This window comes from Tympanuchus pallidicinctus, unplaced genomic scaffold (assembly GCF_026119805.1).
Source record: "Tympanuchus pallidicinctus isolate F22 unplaced genomic scaffold, pur_lepc_1.0 scaffold38, whole genome shotgun sequence".
NCBI classification, from domain to species: domain Eukaryota; kingdom Metazoa; phylum Chordata; class Aves; order Galliformes; family Phasianidae; genus Tympanuchus; species Tympanuchus pallidicinctus.
Window position 1 is genome coordinate 1089301 of NW_026294756.1, and position 20927 is coordinate 1110227.

Here is a 20927-nt window from a genome sequence, read left to right on the forward strand (position 1 = left end):
TTACCACCAACCTCGCTTTACTGCGGCTGTTTTCTTCCAGCTGTAACAGTTTAAGAAGTTTTCTCCAGTTTTATCACAGTTATCTCTTAGGAATCCCAATCAGACAAGGAAACTCCTGACCACAGAATTTGTCCCAGGAGGGAATGGCTGATTTCTTTTTCCCACCCTCTTTCCATTTCTGTCCCGAAAACAGCAGCTTCCTCGGAATATTTGTGCAGGTGAGATCTGTGTGCACAGTGTGTGCAGTGCAAACTGCCACTGCGTTTTCTTACGCAAGAGCAAAACATAACCAACAATAAGTGACAACAGCAGTGCATCGAAGAGGGAAGCAACCAATTTCAGCCCCCCCACAGCAACACTAAACTGAAGAAGTCTGCAAACACAAGCATTCCGACGAGCAGAGGGTGAGCCTGAGAATAATTTTACCTGTCTGCCTCTGAATCCAAGCCAGGATAGCAAGTCAATAGCAGCGTTCTTTTCCTACACCCTACAGCTGTGTATGTACACAACCTTGTAATTAAATATCCTGTTGGCAGCAAGATCTAGCACAGCACAGTAAAGCTGTTAAAGAAAAAAAATTAAGACTTCAACGGAGCGTTATTTATGTCCTTATTGAGTAATGCCTTTCAGAAGTTGTAACACTTGCCACAACCACATTAAAAACAGAGGACTGTATCTGCTAAGGAATTTTTTAGGAGCTCACTATGAACTGCTATCTTTAACCCCGTTCTTCCCTCAATAGGCAACGATTTTAACTTGGGAAAAACATGTAACAAAGTACCCAAAATGCTCTCCATGAAACCTGTCATGGAATTCATCAACTGCACAGAAAAGGTGGGAGGGGAGGCCATGGACAGCCTCCTCCAGGACACCACAGGTGGCAAGAATTATTACTGTTATGTAACACACCAGCTGAGTCTTCTGACTCATGGCAGTTAAAAAAACTCATTTTAGCTTGGGGAAAATTCTGATAAAGAGAATCATACCGATGAATATAAAACAAACAACAATTAACATGATCCATAACAGCCAGTTGACCGATTTCTTCGCATGCTGTTCAAGGCGGTCAGATTCATCCTTCAGCTTCTCAAAGTTCTGGTCTGCCATCCGGAGAGAGTGGGACAGCGTCTGGGGGCACAGAGCACAGCATCAGCAGGGGGGCATGGAGGATAAAATGTGCTCAACCTGCCCAGGACTGAGAGCAAACACTGCTGACAGCCTGAGCAGGAAGGACTCTCTTATCCCGTGGGGATGAGGCACCACCTGTAAGTCAGTTGTGAAAACCAACGTCTGAACAAGTAGATGTAGTTTAAAAAGTTCCAGTCGTCAAAGTGAAGTACCAACATTTCCAAACATCATTTAAGACAGAACCTTCAGCTTCAGGAATTCTGATTTGAAAGTTCTCATCAGCAATTTTTCCAACAGAGAAAAGCTTTACAGTTGAAGTGCAGAGGCAGGCGCTGCCTGCAAACTTCCCTCATTCTAATCTCATCTGGAAGTTACAGCTTTTGTTTTTAACACATTAGCAATTTCACCTCCTAGGATTGCAAACTGAGGAGTTCAGCACTGTCACACTACCTGGTTGTCTTGTTTTATCACATTCTGTGCAGCCAAAGTGTTGTTTTTGAGACTGCGAGCCAAACTCAGCATTTCCTCCGCTAACTTTTCCTGCATGTCTTGATGGTGCTGCAACACAGCATCCAGCTCCACTGCTGACTGCTTCTCATCAGATGCAAGGCCTCTGCAAGGACACAAGGGAAAAAGAATTGGGATTTGTACTTACGAGCTGATCTCCCAGTGGTTCCCCAGACTGCGCAACCCTGACAAAACAACGCGCACTTCACCCAAATGGAAATGTCTCTGATTTAAGGTCATTGGGAAAGTAGGTCCCAAAGCAGGGAGCATCCAAATAAGAAATTTGGACTTACTTCCGCTTCCTTATGTTCAGCTCCTCAGAATCTGGAAAAAAATAATGTGTGTTTTAGTGTATTACACAATGCCATGCAATCACAGGCTGAAAAAACAAGTTCTGTGCAAGATTTTCTTTCCCCAAGATGTAATCCCAGTTGGCCTTTTACACCAGGAATATGGATTTCAAATGTCTACCTCTTTTCTACCAGGAAAAGACAGTACATAACATCATACATTTGATTGAGAGAAAAAGCTGAGATGAATCACATCCCTGAGGGCAGCTCAGCCCACGGGCTTTGTATTCTCTTTCAGGACACGTCAGATTGGCCTCGCTCCAGCCACTGTTACAGTAGCTATGGAAACCACAAATTAATTCCTACCATTTCCCTACATGAATAACACGGCTGGATATTTAAGAGAAGTTGAATAACACCTCCTCTGAGCTCCTAAGATCACGTGGTTTGCTCACAGCAGAAGAGAACATCAGCAGTGACAAACACAAACTGTCCTTGCTAATGCTATAACTGAAACACCTGATTTGATATGAATTCTAGAGAAGCAGGTTCCTGCAAGTCTCTTCTGCTGCACAGGTAACAGTGCCTATGCTCTCAGCTATTCAGTGTTTGTTTTTTTTTTAAATCTTGTATCTTGACAAGAAGTGAGTCAGTAATTTAGAAGTACACTCTGGTCAGCCTCTAACACCTGGCCTTCCTCTTTCTTCACCCGTAAAACTCAGTCAATTACAGTTAGAGAAAACGAGATTAAACTTACCACTGATAGCCAAGGGATCCTGGGAGTCAGGAAGAGAAACAAAACAGAAGATTACACATGGCCAGTGAAAAGGCTCATGAGGTACAATCATACAGAATCACAGAACCAAAGTCCTCCACGCACAGTAATGGCACCTGTGCCCAGTATTTAGATTATCTATGGCAAAACTAAAAAGGTGACTCCACCCCCAGCCTGGGACATATCTGAGGCACAGCCATCAAAGGCAACCAAATGTCATAAGAGACCACCTACAAGTTAAAAGTAAAGAAGCAGCAGCATCAAAACATACTGTACCAAGCAGCTCACTCCTCATCTTGCCTGTGCAACGAGCCTTTGTCTGCAGATGAACTGTTTTGGTAGCTGGGGTTCTCTCTTTGATTGTAGTAGGGGTACGTCCAGGGGCTAAGAACTGATTCGCCAGGGCCTTTTCAGTTGATGAAGGCTGTAAGAAAGAAGAAACAACGAGAAAGAGTCACAAACAGCGTTCTGCAGCATAAGGCCACCTGGATGTATGAGCTACGAGGATTTGGGGAGCACTTCCACGGTTGCTGGAACAGTTGTGGAATTTTGCAAACTCTACAGTTTGGAAAAGGAAGAAAGAAATTTCAGACTTCGCACAATAGCCTCCTTCAACAAAATACAAATATATTTATTTACTATTGTTAAAATCTTATCAGGCAATCCTTGACAAGTGTTATTGTGAGATGTAAGATAAATTCTCCTTGTTGCCTTGTTCCTATGCTTGCTTTTAAGTGGAGAATACTTCTTAAGTCTTTCCAAGGTAAACTAATATGTCTTACCAATTTTTCAGCTTCTAGAAGTCCCTTCAGAAAGTCTACTTTACGTGTGTATTCATTGAGCAGTTCTGGGGCAGGTTTGCTATTGGAATTGGAAAAACAACAAACAAAGCCATGTGAAAACCAGTAAACAGCACCATCTTGTATTGTTTAGAAAACCTTTCATATCAAATTAAACAATGGGGGCTTTTTCAAGACAGAAATAGCCTCAAGTTGGGAGCATACCTGCAGCCCCCTTAAGCCACCTTGCCGAGGCAACTGTGGATGCAGCAGCTCAGGGCACAGCCAACCAGAGGAGCACTGTGCAGAGCCTGACAAGGAGAATGAAGCTGTGTGACCACGGCCGCACAATTCCCTCACGCACCTGGGCCAGGGCAACCCCAGACATGGGAACAGACTGGGAGAAGAACATTGACAGCAGCCCTACCAGGAAGGAGTTAGAGGTCCTGGTAGAAGAGAAACTGAACACGAATCAGCAGTGGATGCTCACAGCCTGGAGGGCCAACGGCACCTTGGGCTGCGTCAATGGGGGATGGGAGGGGAGGCACAGGGCACCGAGGGGATTTTCCCCCACTGCTCTGCCCCTGAAGCCCCATTTGGAGGACTGCGTTCAGAACAGGAAAGACGTGGAACTTCTGGAATGGGTCCATAGGAGGACCACGATGATACTCAGCACAAATGGTGAGGGAACTAAGGGCTTTCAGCTTGGCGCAGGCAGGCAGTGACAGCACCAGGGGGAATGGTTTTAAAACCATTAAAACTCCAAGATGACGGGGAGGTTTTTCACCCCACGACGTGATTCCCAGCTGCTCCGCTCGCCTGCCGCACTGCAGCACTCTCACCTGGACTGCTTCTTCAGCTCCCGCAGCATGTCCTCAAGCGCGGCCACGTACTGAGGAGAGAAAGGCTTTCAGTCGTCAGCATTACGGGCGGACATAAATTCCGGCAGAGGCCGCAGCACGGCTGAGGGCGCGCTCGGCTTTTAACGCTCTGACACTGGCTGCCTCTGCTGATTTGGAGGAGCAGAATCGTGCTACTGAGCTTTCCCGGCCAGTCCCGCCCCGACGAGAGGGCTGGGTCACGCCTCACCTTCTCCAGCCGCCACTCCTCGGGATCCCGCCGCTCCGCTGCCAGCGCCTCGCACCGGCTCAGCAGCCGCATCAGATTCAGCTCCAGCCGCGTCGCCGCCATGGCGGACAGCCGACACCGGAAGGCGCCTTAACAGCGCTTCCGGGCGGCGCCGCCATCTTAGGGCGGGGCGCGGGCGCCATTTTAGGGCGGGGCGGGAGGCGGTGGAGGCGGCTGGGTGCCCGCGCCCTGCAGCGCTGGACGCGCGGTTTTATTTCTAAACTGCACACAACGAAGCAGCCCCGGCGCTCTTCCGTCACAGCTCTGACACGAAACGGCGCGGGGCCCTCGAGAGGGGATTGGAGCTCAGTTCCACAGCGTGTGCACAGCTCTCCTTCAGGGCGTTCATCGGCACGCAGACGGGGGCCGAGGCAGCTCTGCACAAGCACTGTGGGAGCCGTGAATTTGCTGAGAGGGCCCCAAAATACGTCATGGTGACACTTGGGCATTTGTGCTTCCTTGGTGGAGAGAGCTTTCTCAACGCCAACAAAGAACGATTCCGGTCAGCCATTCCCTCTGCAGGCAGTGCTCACCACACAGCACTGACGCAGGCAAAAGGACGTTGATAAATGAACACAGACTTTTTTTTTTTTAAAAAGTGCAATGTATTAATAAACATTTTTGTACATTTGGTCTCAGTTAAGGCTATTACAACATTAACAGTTTTGTAAACCACACAAAGTTGTCATAAAAACATAAAAAATTAAGGCAACGTACGCTGACCCAAACTCACTGTTGGTCCCATTAAAGTCCACTGTAAGGCAAATGGAAGAAGGCACGGCAGCAGAAACGGGATGTTATTTTTTTTACCTGTACACTCATGAATAAGTTCATAGCCTTCAAAGCCTTAAAAAACCAAAGTCAACTTCAGACAAATCCAGACAGCTTCAGTATTTCACTTCTCTGTACACGTAAGGTGGGAATAAGGGTCTGAAAACCTCCGTTTTACTTTTGCTGTTGGTTCATATTCATCCAAAAGTTCCTGAGCGTGGGCCATTGCAGACCCTTGTGCAATGTATATAGAATGGACTTTATCAGTTCGTATTGCGGGCTGCTCCCTTCGTCTCACCACTGTTTGAGACTCTTCATCAGCTGAAGCCTTGCCCTGAGATTCTGTACATTTGAAAATCCCAGGAGGAAGCTTGATGTTTGCTGTTGGCATCACTGGTGTTCGGCGGGGCACCTTAATCTTGGACAGTGTTAAAGATGATCTGCGTCTTGAAGCCAGGGATGCAGACAAAGAACCCGAAGATGTTTGCAGAAGAGAAGGCACTGTGCAAACGTCTTTGGCAGGCACGTTGGAGCTCTGAGTGCAGCCTTGTACTCCAGAAATCATAATTCCTTTAAAAAAAAACAACACACTGAAAGCATGCATAAAAATGTAACTTGACAGAAGCAGGTGTGACCAGGTAGCATTTGGTCACCCGGCTCTATGCAGTGAAATATGTAGAATAAAAAAAGCACACACTACCTTAATACTGACCTTCGGTATCCATCCGTCCTGTTCTCTCTTCTAGCAAGCTCTCTGTGCTTGCTGAGGTCTCAGAGTCCACGTTTTCCTCATCAGAGCCTCGCTGATCAAGCTCAGGTAACCGATATGTTATGTCTTCCCTATATCAGAACAGAAAGCACTTCTGATACAACCTTAAGCAGCACATATTTCAGAGGTAAACCTTCCTGCATATAGTCATTAAATAATAATTCTCATAGTATTTTCCTCTTGTCCTGGCTTTTATGTTTTCCTTTTCATCTTCATAAAGGCCTGAAGAACATAGTTAACTAACCAGAATATAGTGCTTTGCTGTCTATATTACCCCCAACCACAAAGGGCACAACCTACAGATGCAGGGTTTTCAAAGCTACGACTTACTTTTCTTCTTTTATTGACTGTATCCGATCAATGAGAATCTCCTTTTCTCGGTTATCAGCTTCAGAAACTTCCTCTTCTTCATGCAGAGAGCCCAGTTCTGAATTGCCACTGTCATTTCCTTTGACCTGTGGACTTTTACTCTGTAAGACAAATTTATGACTCAGTCCTAAACACCTACCCTGACTAGCTACTAGCTGTAAGGCTGAAGACAAATGAGCAGGACAGCTGAAGGGCTCATGGATGAAGAGCTGTTAGTCATACAAGTGTTCCAAGAGATAATATATATATTTTTCCTATTAATCTGATTTGTGGTTTTGTTACCTTTTGTGAAGCAGTTGTTTGATCTACCAGCCTCACCTTAGTTTTACTTATAAGGAACGTTAATACATACAAGTTCCACTCAGAATGTCTATGAAATACCAAAGCCAAGGCGAACAGGTGAAAAGCACTGCATGCAGTCAGGAGAGAAAGTTGCAACCCATACATGCAGTCTTGATTATTCAGGAGTTTTTAAAACCAACTTACAACACATTTAACAGGTTTAGTCATGCAATGGTGCCATTAAAAAACCAAACCAACAACATGCATGCTGAACACAGGCAGTGTACATACCAGCATCCCCTCATACGGGGAAGAAAACCCAAGTTTTACAGGCCACAGCTAGAGAGAGATAAAGATCAAATACACTATAACACGACTTCTGATCAGACAGAGGTGGTTTTTTGTTGTTTGCTTTTTTTGAAACAGTACAATTAAAAAAAAAAAGCATATTTGTGATAACAGAACACAGAATATTTTTGTCCACCATCCACCACAGGAGTGAAGGAACTCCTTTGCCATTCAACAGACTGCAATCTTAATTCTACTGATTGAATTACATGGAAATAGATTTAGATTACTGCAAGAGCAAAGCCCCACACTCCCACATCCATCATTTATGACACCCCAACACAGCTGTATATTTATCTCCTGCCTATTATTCTGCACAAACCCAAATCCCTTTTCCTCTCATCTGCTAATTGATCTTTGACTTACAGAAGGAGATGGATGGGAAAAACGAGCAGGACATCCCCTCACGGAGTGAGATGCCTTCTGCTGGATGCTGAGGTTCTGTGATTTATTTCAAAACTTACCGTATTCTGCCGAAGCAATGAGAGCCGTCGAAAAGCAAAGCTCTCAGCTGCTTCCAGCTGACTTATTTCATCCATTTTTATCTTGTACTTCCTTATCTGCTCCTTTATCAGCATCTCTACGCACCTGTACGAAAGGGAAAGGTTTTATTGAACAATCTCATGCTTTAGAAGTATGCGAGTGTTGTAAAAAACAAAACAAACACAGGTGGCAGTACTTCCATATTTTGAAAAACTCCTTTGCAGCAGACTGCTCCAACTTACATGGTTGTTTTTGAAACATCCTTCATGCTGGTTAAAGGGTCAGAGGTATCAGGGCAACGCAAGAGGCATGGAGCAAAAACAATGGCCAAGGCATTGGGTGACATCCGGTTGACATCTTCTATCAAAGCCACTCTGAAATCCAGTGTTCAGAAGAAGGAAAAAAAAAAGTAATTGAACCTTGCTGGAATATTAATAATCTGATCAAACTTTGCCACAGTCCCCTAATACAGATACAAGGAGACCACAGAGATATGAAATGGATTTCACACCTGCCATATACAAGAAAAAGAAACAGAAAACCACCCAGGTTAAGCTGTTAGGTACCAGTGTGAAAGTCTGGCAGGTGATTCAGTGCCTCCCCTTCAAAAATCACTTCTCCCGATGTTCAAGGGATCACTCAGAAACTCCTCAAGTTCTCTGGATGAAAGAGGCTCCCTTATCAGCATCACTGATCTCTGCTTTGAAGACCAGCACGTGTGCAAGCATTTATAATCCTTGAGCAGTCCCTACCTATTACACTAACATCCACTGTTTACTATTTACCTGTATTTACCACATTGTGCCACATTAATCCTAGTGTTCAGAAAAACCTCACCAAGTATTTCAGATCTGTTTTGTCTCCAAAGCTGTCCTTACCTGATTTGATACACCAGATGGTAGAAACAAGCAAATGTCTGATTTTAAACAACTGCCAACATCAATTCTTTCATTTCTAAACTAGCAAGTCAATCCCTACGCGGATTCTCAAGGGGCTCAAGTTATTAGGAAAGCTTCTAAGAAGGGCTCAACGAAGTTGAATGGAGTTTGACTCCAAATGAAATAATAATTCTTACTTGACTAGATGGAAGATGAGCCGTTCCAAGGTATCATGGTTTGCCTGTGGAAGCTGCTCGAGCACACTGTAAATGGCACAGAGTTGCTCCTGTTTTTCTGGTAGTTCTGTACAAGGGAAGAAGAAGATTGTGACTGCTGTGCAGCACTAGTGGAAAGGGCCAAGCACCTTCTGATATTGTCTCAGTCTTCAACAGATAAAGTTCCTAGAAGCCATGCCTCTATCTCACCAACTGTTGTAACTGAATGTTCAAGTACCCAGGTGGCATTGCAGCTACCGACTTTTTCAGATACTCTTATTAGCATCATGATCTCCAATAGTTACGGTGCCTTACTGCTACTGAAGTGAATGAATCTAAAGGAGACTTCAGCTGTCCAGATATCTAAATCCAATCCAGAACACCAAGGAGAAGAGAAATCCTACATCAAAGAAAGCTTATTTGTGTGTTTGCAGTTCTTAAAGAGGGTGGTTGTATAGTGACATTCTGCTGCCAAAATAGAGGAACTCTGAAGCAAGAGGTCATATAAACTAGGAAAGTTTCCTGTAAGATGTTTTACATAAAGTTTAAAATCATTGCTGTAAATTAACTAGAAGGAAGCTGTTTAGCTAACACAAGCACCTCAGAGATTGTTTTCCCAAGGAAATAGCGAGATAACAAGAAAAAGAAAACACTGCTTCAATCATTTCTATGGCCTACCTACAGCACGGAGAAAATCACTGTACTGTGCTGATGTCATCAGTGGGTCTGGCAATTCTCGTAACCACTGCTTCAGGATCCCCGTAATAGTGTGGATAGGGTAGTTCTCCAGTTTCACTGAATTTGGATCTGAAAAGAAACGTTTTAATCTAATGCAGTTCATTCCTTTGATGCACACAATGCACAACTGGGTGCTAACAGAAGAAAAAAGAAAAAATCCACTGATAGGCACTTATACAGTACAAAGTAGCTTTTGTCAGCCAGCAAAAGTAATACAGACGGCATGTTGAAAATATGCCTGCTAAAATGCTGGTTTTGAAATACACGTGGCAGATGCTTTCAAACAGAAAAGAATTGAGAGGCAAACTACAATGGTGCAAGGAAGTCAAAAGGGCGGACATTGCCAGACCTGCTTGCAGCAGCTGTTTCAGCTCCTTCATACGATTTGCTGATCCTGATTTCCTGTAAATGCCTTCAGTGTAGAGGCCGTGCATCTCCACATGCTCTAGCAACTTCTCCATGACAATGGGGACGGAATTTCTCTCGCTGGTCAGGGAACTCACACACACTCCAAAGTGCCGCGGTTCTGCATCCTGTTCATTCTGGAATCGATTCAGATCAGGCACTATCAATGTCTATTCCCAAGATAGAAAATTCTATTGCTTTCTGTTAAAACTAACCTACGAGTCCAGAAAAAAAAAAGCTGAATGTTTTATTCTAGCTTCCTACAAACCTTCGATCATAATGCAGATTTCCTTAGTTACAGCAGTAAAGAAATCCTGCAAAGAGCACCAAAGGAGCTTTTTAATGGTTCATCCAACGCAGCACACATACTGAAGGAGTTCCCTAATTAGCTCAAACATCACCTTTTAAGAAGAATGTTCTGTTTCTACCACTGCAGGACCTGACTTCAATTATATCAAACATGGAAAGGAGCATAATTCAAGTAAAGTTTATCTCAGTGTCACAACATCTATTCTTCATTTGTTGAGCAAAGATGACAGCATTTTGCATACATCAGCCCTGGTATCTCAGTATGGCATCCCAGATCTACAGGTCTTACCTTTTTCCCACAGGATGTACAGCTGCTCTGGATTTTGGACATGCATTTCTTATGACAAGTCAACTTGCAAACTAGAGAGAGCAACAATTGTTAAAACATTTCAAACGATGTTAAAATACTTTGAATTTTACTGCTCACTACAGCACGTCTGGACCAGCCAGAGTTTCAAGGAATTTGCCTATTTTCATGAACCATTTAGGCTGGAAAAGACCTACAAGATCACCAAGTCCCATCTCCAAACCACGTCCCGTGGTGCCATGTCCACACGCCCCTCAAACACCCCTGGAGATGGGAACCCCACCACTTCCTTGGGCACCGCATTCCAATGCTTGACCACCCTCTCTGCACAGAAACTCTTCCCAATATCTGTCTAAACCTCAACTGGTGCAACGCAAGACTGTTGATTTTGTAAGCTAAGTGGCAAGAATGAGACATTTTCACTTACCACTGCAGAGACAGGCCTTCTCCATGGGCCAGATGTACGACGAGCAGTGCTCACATGATTGCCGAATGCTCACTTGGTAGTTTGTGAATACATGACCATTGTGTTCTTCTATCTGATGGAAGACAGAGAGAAAACAATGGACTTCTCCCCACCCTCCTTTAAAAAAAAAAAAAAAAAAAAAGCAAAGCAAGAAACAAGAAAACCCTACACACTTATTTTGGATTTTCTACTCTTCTTTTTGTAATTACAGCTGATGGTTTTGACTTTGAAACCAAATTTCGCTCTAGCATAAGGCAGTTGTGTTTGCTGATTTATTTCCTAACTGATCTGCTACCTTGGTTCATCAGCACAATACAAACACTAGCTCTTAGTTTGCTACTAATGTTTTAACAGTTGGTTTGTTTTTAAACAGTGTCACAACTGAGAAAATCATTGAGTTCTAAAAGATGCTACAGACATTTCAGTACAAGAATCATGCTCTTGAAACAGCGTTCTCCCTGCGTTCTCAAACTACAGCTGAGGACTGAGCAATGCAAAAAGGAAAGGACTTACTGCACGATCTTGCTTTCGCTTCTTCTTCTGGGCTTTGGTTTGCTGCAGTGAAGTGCAAAACAGGCATTAGCCTTCAAAATCCAGAAACCCCACTTTTTTTTTCCAATTCAGTTTATCAGACTCTACTTCACCTCCAGATACTGGAGATGCTACACTGCAGCTTTAACTTGTATGAGGCTCACCTGAGCTCACACTGACTGTGAACCTTCTACAAACCAGTTGAGCTCCCTGCCTGATGACTAAGCAATTCCAACTCCAAAACCTTTAGAGAAAGCTTAAGTTTTCATCAAATACAATGTGCAAATATTTTCAGATTCTGAGAACAAGCTAAAGAACAAGTTAAGAACAAGCTAAATAACTAATAGTTTCATACTGGTGTATCAGCATTCAAAAATTGTTATGGGGGTGATCTGCGTAGGGAAAACATTTCCTAAATAATCAAGGATGATGCCATTGGAAAGCTTTCAGAGATAACAGCTTCCTTATCCCTAGGAGAGTAACATAGTTTAGACATCCTGCAAGTCAGCAGCAGTGTAGGTTTCATACCTTGGGCTGCTCAGATTCTTCTTTTTTTGTATATCCTCTGATGAATTCATCCAGAAGGGATTGGAAGAGATTCAAAACCAGCTTGACTTCTTTCTCTTCCCTTTTTTTGGCCAGATTTGTAACTAGAAGCTGGTAGTTTTCCACCAGATCTTTGTAGCCAACATGGATTTGCCCATTCTGAAAAGGAAGAAGAAATACTACTGAGAAGGAAGCCTTTTTGCATATAGTTGATACAGATTTCAGGTATTTAAGTGTTGCCCACTGGTGATTCAAGCAAAATACAACAGCTCACATCAGGAAAGAAATTACTAGAGTTCCATATTACACTCTAAAAGGGCACTTGGCTGAGACAAGTCTGAGTCAGAAGAATGTTGGAAAAGGTGTTTGGCACCTCTCCTGGTAATTAGATACAGCAGTGTGAAGGGGCTGAAGACAGCAATATCAAGCATTTCTCCAAGCGAGTTACAGATAATGAATGAGAAGAGGGAAATGAAGCAGTCTTGTTATCAGAACCATAATGTGATTATCAAGTTTAATATTCAGCCTTGAATTCTGTGCTAAGAACTGCTGATTTGCTTTGTTAAAGAGCTGTAGTCAAACATTTAAACAGCACACTTTATTCATTTATTACCATTGGGTTGATGTGGTTTTTCTTTTTCACTTCACTGAGATTTACTTACAGGAGCAGAGTACATGGTCTTGATATTTCCTCTGAACTTCTCAGTGGCTTCAAAAAACAGGCATTCAACACCAGATTTCTGGGAGCGCAAGTCGTTGATCTAAAATGCAATTACATCTGTATCAGGTTTCTTTAAGGGAACATCCAACCACTGCTAAGTTTGGTACCAGGTTGAGTCATTGAGGACCTTTCCAATTACCTAAAACGACACATTTCCTAACGCACTGTGATGACACAAGAATAGGAGTTAGAACCCTGTACTTCCTTTAAGTCTTTTTCCCCTTTTCTTTTTTTTCTGGGGGAGGAGGAAAACAACTTTTGCTGCACACTGGTGCACATTCTTTGCACACGATGGACTAACGTGAATACCACCTGCATTTAATGGAACACAATGCATGAAAAACTTGAAGGAAGGAAGGAATAGGAAGGATCTTAATACAGACTCAATGCATTCCAGTTATCAAATAAATTCTCCTTTGCTTTAAATAATAATACAACCTTGCATCTAGAAGAGTTGTCTTTAAAACCCTACACAAACAATAAACACAGACCTGAATTTTATCATAGTGGAGTGAATTTTACCTTGTTTAGAAGGAACTCATCAAGATGTTTCAGTTCATTGGCATTTGCAATCTCTCGGACTATAGAGGCTCGCCAATTCTGAGATACACTGGAGATCTTGCTGATCTTAATGGTACGGTTCTTCTTTGCTTTACTGCTCTCCTTGACATGGCGCTCCCCTGCCTGGAGACGACTTGGCTGCCCAGAAGAAGCTGGGAAATAAATGAATTTGTATTCTAAAACGGGGTGACTGAATTCTGCAATATTTGTTTCCCAGCAAAACATTACAGATGTGGCATTAGCAAGATGGTGATCAAGTCATAGAAACTCACCTTCTGAAACTTTCTGTGCTCCTCCCGTTTCCGGAAACAGGAGGCACGAAGTGAGTGAGAGCCCATCGCCTTCATCAATCACATCAGGATTGAACTCCTTCGGAATTTTCTTGTCTGGCTTTTTCCCCAAAAGTCTACGCAAAGGACTTTTGAAAGCAGACCTGAACATAAAGCAGATGCAAGTTTGTCACATCCTAACTCTCTTACAAGAAAAGGCTCATAATACAACAGTTAACATCCACAGTAGGAATAATTTATACTGTGGATATTTAGTCTGTTCAACCTGCATAAAAACTGGGCAGCAGGAGAGACAGTGTGAAAGCACATTTGGGCTTTATACTTACCAGAGCACTACTTTAAACATACATAGAGACAACAAATCTCATCTCCAAGACACCATTTCTGGCTCAGGAAGTCCCTGAGCTGCAGAATGCCAAAAGCTGGGAAGTTGGCCAGGGGAAAAGCAATATACATCTACTGTGTTCTTAAGCTTTTCCCTTGCAATCTCATTCCTAAGTCAGGATGACAGTACGCTACACAGACCTTTGATCAGAGCCTCTGCATGGTTTCTTAAGTCAAAAAGAACAAAAAGCATGTGTTATGCAAGACACAGAATCTGCTCCTCAGCAGGGTCAAGTATCACTCGTGTCAAACACAAAGACCAAAACAACCAGCAGCACAACCACTCACATAGCTGAGATCGACACAAGTCTTTCCAGTCATGCATGCTCTCAAGATGTCCAATTCAAAAACTAAGGGGGTACCAAGGCTCCTTTTCTCATTTTCTAAAACCAGAGCCCCCAGTCCCACAAAGAATACATACTTGGCATCTATTTGCTGGCTTGCTGGCTGCATGGAAACAACTGTATCAGAGGTAGGTAAGAGGTCACTCGACTTCTTTTGCAAAAGGTGCTTCTTGTTGCCTTTTTCTTCTTCTATTGTATCTGGTGATTGCTACAGAAGAGAGAAGTAAAAAACAACAAATCCATCGTAAGAGATTCTTAACATACTTTCAAAAACTACAATGGTAAAAAAGATCAGCTCATCAAAACAAAACACTTCAGATAATAGAGATTAGCTTACTAAACCGACATTGAAGTATACTTAATTATTTGAGCAAGCATCCACTTGTTAAAATTTACTTTTCTAATTGTATAATATTTGCAAATGAAATTATTTTATCTGGATTTAAAGCTAAACTTCAACAGAAAGGAACTCAAACATACAGAACTATAGCCAGTTATTCACAAATCTTCAAACTTTATAAACAAGGATAACTAAATATAAATATGCACAATAGCAAAGTACCTGACTTGTGGCAGCACGGGCCAGTGCTGAGAGATCATTTAATGAAGATGAAGTCCCCTTCTTTCTGCAATGTTACAAGATTAATTTTAGAATACACACTTTATTGAAGTCTGTAGGCTGTTAATACTTAATATCTCTTAAATAACCCATAATAACCCAGATATCTGAGAGAGAATCCTCAAACTCTTGCCACTCACTTTGAAATGTTAAAAAAAAAAAAAAAAAAAAAAAAGTACTGGAGAAGCAAAAAAACAAAAACCCAGATGTAACAGAGGGGTGGTGCTTGCAAATTGCAATCCCTAAAAGTTTGTTTCTAATGGATGCTATAGACAAGAAATAAACTCCAGACACTAACTGAACCCGACTCTCTCTGTTTGTCCAGGCAGACTTCGTATCCTTCTTACTCGTACAGACTCAAGTGCAGAGCACAGGACAAAAAGGCAAAAAAAAAAGCAGCACTTGTTCATCACTCCGTTTTCCTCCATGGACAGATGTACTGGAGCTCTCCAGTTGCTCTGAAACGTCACTGGCAGGTTTTTCTGAAAAATTCAAGATATTAGGAAACTGTTCTTACCCTAGGGGGTCCTGAGGAGACTGATCTGCACGTGTTCGTCCATCCAAAGACTGGCTCAGCACATCATTCTGACCAGCATCAGACTGTCTCTTTCCTTTCCATTTTTCTCTCTTATACTTTAGTTTTCCTGGGTCATCCACATATCTCTGGATCTGGGAAGAAGTGGGACTATCCAGATCCTTGGCTTCCTTCTGAACAGGCCGTTTGTTTTTATCTCCCCAGCATTCAGCTGGAGTTTGAAAGTTTCCAGTAGCAAACAGCGTGTTTTCAAGATTCAGCGCAAGATTTGTTGGCCTTTCAGGACAGCTTTGGCCGACTCTCAGTTGGCTACTTTGGCTCTCTTCTGCTTTCATCACTCTATCAATAGCCTTATCTACTCTTTCAACTTCCAATGCAGGTGGTTGCTCACGAATATAACTACCTTCTTTTATCTCACTTAGCAGTGGTGTATCTGAAATGGCCTTTCCCTGATTTGCATTTTGTTCTTTCTCATTGCTTTTTTGTAGTACAGCATCTCGTTCTGTGGATTCTTTTGGCTCAGAAACATTTTCCTGGGCCTCTTCAGGACGAAGTAAAGCTGTTTCTTCAAAGGAAAACTGGACATGCTTATTCTGTAGCTCATTATGTTCCAGCCCCCTCTGCCGGCGAAATTCACGTTTCTCCCTGCTGCTCGTCACTTTCTCAGAGCCCTCTATCACGTTCTTCTGAGGTAACGTGGCCGTTTCAGATGAGCCCAGGTTTTCACCTTGCTCACTTGGAACTTCATCTTTTCCCTCAACAACTTGATCCAGCTCTGACTCGTGTTTCACAGGCAATTGATCCGTTGTTGGTTCATTGCCCTCATCCTTCCTCATATCAGTCTCTCTGTCTTGAGCTTCTTGCATTTTCCTCTGCTCTTCTTCAGCTTTCTGCTTTTCCATAACCATTTTCTGAAATCTGTTATGAAGAAAATAACGTATTTAATGCACAGTGGTCATGAAAGATACCTACCAGTTTAAACACAGTCTAAATAACAACAAAGACTCTAAGTACACATATATGTACAGTCCCAATATGGCCGCATGGAGGACTGCTGATTAGCACTGACATGCATCAGGGCAGCTCAGCTGAACAACATCCAAACACGAAGGGCTTAACCAATTCCCACTGGCCACTTCATGCTGCCTGCAGGGCCACTGGAAGTAACTGTCTGGTCATTCATGAAGTTAGTTATCACAGAGAACTAAAAGCTGGAGATGTACTAAAGTAGCTAAGTAGTTGAAATGCATGTTTGCATGCCATAACGCTCCTCTTCCTTTACCTCTGACGCTGAAGATACCCTCTGACCATGGCTTGCACAAGACAAATCCTCTTTCTGTGTTCAAGGTAGCGTTTTTGCTCCCTGTATCTTCGCCATGCTGACTGAATATAAATGGCAGCATTATTCCTTTGCAGGGCCCTCCTGACACAGCGGGAACGCCAGCAAGCCTAAGAAGGGAAATTTCTGAAGTGAGGGAGGAACACTCCAAGGCAGAGAGTTATTTCTGTGGGGAAGGTTGCTTGTTTTTATGAAAAATAGATTAACAGCTCTCAGAGATACCTGTAAAACAATGGCTGCTTGTCGTGTTCGGAGAAAGCGTCTCCTTTCTAAAACCATCCTGAGCCAGCTCTGAAGGAGAATGATTTTCCTGATCACTTCTTTGTGTAGTGTATCCTGTAGTATTTGCCGCTCAGCCTCTTTCATAAAAACCTGCTCAGTTAAAAAAAGGTTAATCAACAAATGGTTCACTGGAGATATCTCCACTTACTGAAGCAAATCTCCACAGCTGACAGCAATTAGCATTTCCAAAAGTAATTAATCAAATTTCAGTGTGAGGATTTTAAAACGTATCTGTGCGGATGGTATTCAAATCACAGAACCATTCTAAAATGAACATCGACCTTTTGGACAAACACCAATAGCAACCATTTCTCCAAAGCAACACCCTTACAATACAGAATCGTGCTGCACTGTGTTGTTTCTGATGCTGACCTGTCTTCCTACAACCAACACTGGCACCAGCACTTACTATTTCTGACTGTCGTAATTTAAAAATATACATCACAGAGAAAGAAGCAACAGTTGTAAATCAGCTGCACTGAATATAGTATATATGAGTGTTTCTTCTTGGAAGACAGAAAGTTTTACTGACCTTGGTCTTCCCTATTTGACAGTTGTTTTTATCCAATTTCAATTTACTCAAATAAGCAAAAATGTCTTCCTTAGAGGCTTTGGCATTTTTGGGAAGTAGCACCTGAAACTGATCTATGAATTCCTGTGGAAGGCAGAGACAGCAAGACATCAAGGTTAGAAGCCAAATCAGAAGTTCAGAGTTTCAGTTGTACTTCTAAAATTAAGACACCTGAGCTGCAGGGATATGAAAGTACTTATTTCTCACTCCAAACTGAGGTATTTTTCTCCATTGTGAAACATAAGCTGCCTGCAGCCCCCAACTGAAGTTACAGATCATGTAGAAGTGACCTTTACAACTATAAAGTGTTCTACAGAAAGCAAATTATCATATAGAGGCAGCGTGCAGCACTGACTGTTTACACTTGTAACACAGCTCTTCGAATGCTTTCCTTTGTGCACCAAGTACAACATACTGGCAGATGACTCATACAGAAGTTTACACTACAACTTGTCAGCAGACAGCTCTGACAAAACCCTAATGAATTCCTGCAGCCATCTCAAGTGGTCATGAACTTCATACAGGGCCACAAAAGACTCTAAAATAATGCATGTTTTTCCAACAGCAGCAGATGCTTCTTAAAAGCATTATCCACATCCAGCTTTTCACATACCTGGAATGTATACTTGGCACTATAGCCAGATCTTCTGATTCGCACAGTTTCAAGCATGCCAGTGTACCTTAACTGCTGAAGCACCAAGTTTTCATCAAAGAGCATCTCTTTCTGAAAAAGATCAGAAGTCAGCAGCTAAAAATTGCCTGAGGAGTCCTACGGTCTTTAGTAGAAAGAAAAAAAAGCACATCCTGGCTACCTTTCATCTTCATACAGAATGACAGTGAACAAGTCGAGAGAGATATATTACAGAGCCAGAAGACTTTGATCTACAGCACTCTCATCAGCTCAGTTCTTAAGGCAGTCTTACCTTCTCAGCGTTGGAGCGGATACAACGGATGAAGAATGGCTCAGCTTTCCCCAGCGTCTCCAGTAATTTATTAAGTGAAGTCTGAAATGCAAAAGTGCTGCTGGATATTTTTCTAGGTATCAGTACTTTGAGTTGTATTTGACAGCAGTAGAGCTACTTCCTCAGAAATAAGGTTCTTTCAGGTCTGAAGGCTACACAGATCCTAATTCATCCAGCAGGAATAATGGAATAATTCTTCCATCCTGCACATCAGAGCCCTGTTCTTGCTTTTAGTCTTTTTTAGGATGATGCAAACTGGAGCTACGTATCCTTTTACAGTAGCACTGGATGTGCACACAAGAATGAGGCTGACTGCACAGAGAACTAGCACATTTCATAGCACAAGGGTAATCTCCAACTGCAGTCTACCTTTATTAAAGGAACAAAGCCTACTTCAAAAAAACTCCAAGATAAAAAAACATTTTATTTTTTAATCAGTTCAGCTGAGATTGCTCTCATGAGGTGAGAGTGCATCTAGAAGTGTGTATAGCATCAGTCACCTACCTGGAACTGTGCACTTATGCTAGGGGGTTTCTTTTTCTTGTGCAAGTGTAAGAGGGATTTTGTAGTTCGATCGTGTAGAGTCATGCTTACTATAAGCTTCAGAGATTTGGAATCCAGCAAGTTCTAGAAGAAAGTTTTCACAATGAACATAAAATGTGAGTCCTTTAATTTCAGTGGAAATATTTACCTGCGTAAAAGCAAGACTGAAGCTTGCTGCTGAATGAAACTGCTTAGCCTCACATACAGTGACATGTTACACTTCAAGAATATTATTTCAGAGAAAAACAACTTAAGATCGAATCTCTCCCATTGCCCCATCCCAAGAACAAAAGGTGAACTACGCAATTTCTGCGTTTGCCTTCCATGACTCGATCAGAAAATGGCTTTATGTATTTATGGCTTCTCTAGTTCAATCAAACACATGAAAATACACTTTTTTTTCCTGTTCAGATTTTCTTATAAAGGTGAATGTTCACCTTACTTCTCATTGTCAAAATGGAAAATTTAGAGATAAATGATACAACTTCCCTAAATCATGAAAGAACATCAAACAAAATGAATATTCACAATGTGAAAAACCCCAAATGAGAAATTTAAGTTTATCAAATAACCTTACCTTTGGAATGATCTGCTTTTGTTTGACAGCTCTACTTTTCCTGTTAAAATATTGAAGATAATTATGAAAAACACAGATGTGATTTTGGGTACTTCAGCAAGCCACAAATGGTGCAATTTATGAGGCAAGATGAAAGGCAGAAGAAAACGAGCACAGCAACATCAGGACGCATTCATGCATGGAGCATATATAAGTGATTAATGCAAGAAATGCAAACTGCTTTGCAACATGTTTTTAACTTCATCTTTTCAAATAATTGTAGGTACTGGAAGCTGTCAAAAGTCTCTGAAGTTATTAAAAACTACAGACTGATTTTGTGCAAGTTATTTTATTTAGCTACAGTCAATGAATGCTGCACATGCAGGCAGTATCAAGTGAAAATACTTCATTCAGAAGTTATAACAGCTTGCACCAGAACCTCCATGAAAGTACTGAACCATTCCCAGAGGAACCCCACCTACCGAAGAACTAGATCTGTGAATTCTGATACCTCTGAGATCATTCCCAGAACTTCCTGAGGCAGTACACAAATCTCAGGCATAAATCCCATCCACAAACACTGAACTGGAACATGAAGCTGTCAGAAGCAAAGCTGTAGTTCAAATCCTCCTAATCCAGGACACATTAACTCCCTGATGCAAGGCAAGCTCCAACTCCGTGCCAACTACTTTACATTTAGTTTGATACAACAGGCCACAAACTGATTTTCTCACACATGGACAGCTGCACACAGGCAAAGACACTTAACCCAGGGACACACATATCACTGGCATCCTGAATTTCAGGAAACTATCAGGTTTAACTTGTGAGAGGTCGAATTATCAACAGTTTCACAACAAACTTGTATGACATACTTGAGTTTACTTGACAAATGGGCTTAACTGTCAACTTACACAAAGGAACAAAGCATTCTCTGTAACTTTTATATTTGGTTCTTAACTGCTGTTTGGTTGTGCAGAGCACAAACTTGGGACAAGTACATATTTTATGGGTTAGAACAAGTGCTTGGTTATTGGTGCACCTTCAAAGCAATACCTAGAGCACCTGAACTCACATGAAGTGGGAGCGGTGTTGGAGTCGACTGAGTGACCGAAGCAGCTTACAGGGATCATCTCCCTGCCATGGAAGTCCTTTTATACTTGCGATGATTTGCTCATGCATGTCTCTAAAATGAT

The 20927-nt window shown here is 42.2% G+C and overlaps 2 protein-coding genes across 14 annotated transcripts in view; both read right to left on the reverse strand.

Annotated features, from left to right (window-relative positions):
• USE1 (unconventional SNARE in the ER 1) lies at nt 1-4707 on the reverse strand. The gene is made up of 8 exons (XM_052699950.1): nt 4569-4707; nt 4322-4371; nt 3483-3561; nt 2972-3124; nt 2683-2701; nt 1929-1959; nt 1579-1741; nt 1-1128 (listed from the first exon to the last, which is right to left on the reverse strand). The coding sequence occupies exons 1-8, from the start codon at nt 4668-4670 to the stop codon at nt 946-948; spliced, it is 780 nt and encodes a 259-aa protein (XP_052555910.1). The 5' UTR covers nt 4671-4707; the 3' UTR covers nt 1-945.
• Nucleotides 4708-5177: 470 nt separating this feature from the next.
• MYO9B (myosin IXB) overlaps nt 5178-20927 on the reverse strand; it is a 40513-nt gene continuing 24763 nt past the window's right edge. For 6 of the 13 annotated variants that reach the window (XM_052699930.1, XM_052699936.1, XM_052699929.1 and 3 more), the window contains 27 exons: nt 20807-20917; nt 19753-19792; nt 19137-19259; nt 18594-18674; nt 18284-18394; nt 17632-17754; nt 17040-17189; nt 16761-16927; nt 15461-16396; nt 14887-14950; nt 14402-14532; nt 13579-13739; nt 13268-13458; nt 12687-12785; nt 12007-12183; nt 11461-11502; nt 10909-11020; nt 10464-10534; nt 9810-10002; nt 9401-9529; nt 8705-8810; nt 7872-8003; nt 7611-7734; nt 7090-7137; nt 6478-6617; nt 6091-6218; nt 5178-5948 (listed from right to left, as the gene is read on the reverse strand). In XM_052699930.1, the coding sequence (XP_052555890.1) occupies nt 5503-5948; nt 6091-6218; nt 6478-6617; nt 7090-7137; nt 7611-7734; nt 7872-8003; nt 8705-8810; nt 9401-9529; nt 9810-10002; nt 10464-10534; nt 10909-11020; nt 11461-11502; nt 12007-12183; nt 12687-12785; nt 13268-13458; nt 13579-13739; nt 14402-14532; nt 14887-14950; nt 15461-16396; nt 16761-16927; nt 17040-17189; nt 17632-17754; nt 18284-18394; nt 18594-18674; nt 19137-19259; nt 19753-19792; nt 20807-20917 (4336 nt within the window). In that variant the 3' untranslated portion in view covers nt 5178-5502. Of the gene's footprint in view, nt 5949-6078; nt 6219-6477; nt 6618-7089; nt 7138-7610; nt 7735-7871; nt 8004-8704; nt 8811-9400; nt 9530-9809; nt 10003-10463; nt 10535-10908; nt 11021-11460; nt 11503-12006; nt 12184-12686; nt 12786-13267; nt 13459-13578; nt 13740-14401; nt 14533-14886; nt 14951-15460; nt 16397-16760; nt 16928-17039; nt 17190-17631; nt 17755-18283; nt 18395-18593; nt 18675-19136; nt 19260-19752; nt 19793-20806; nt 20918-20927 lie in introns of all 13 variants that reach the window. The other 7 variants (XM_052699939.1, XM_052699937.1, XM_052699938.1 and 4 more) reach the window with 5 other exon arrangements.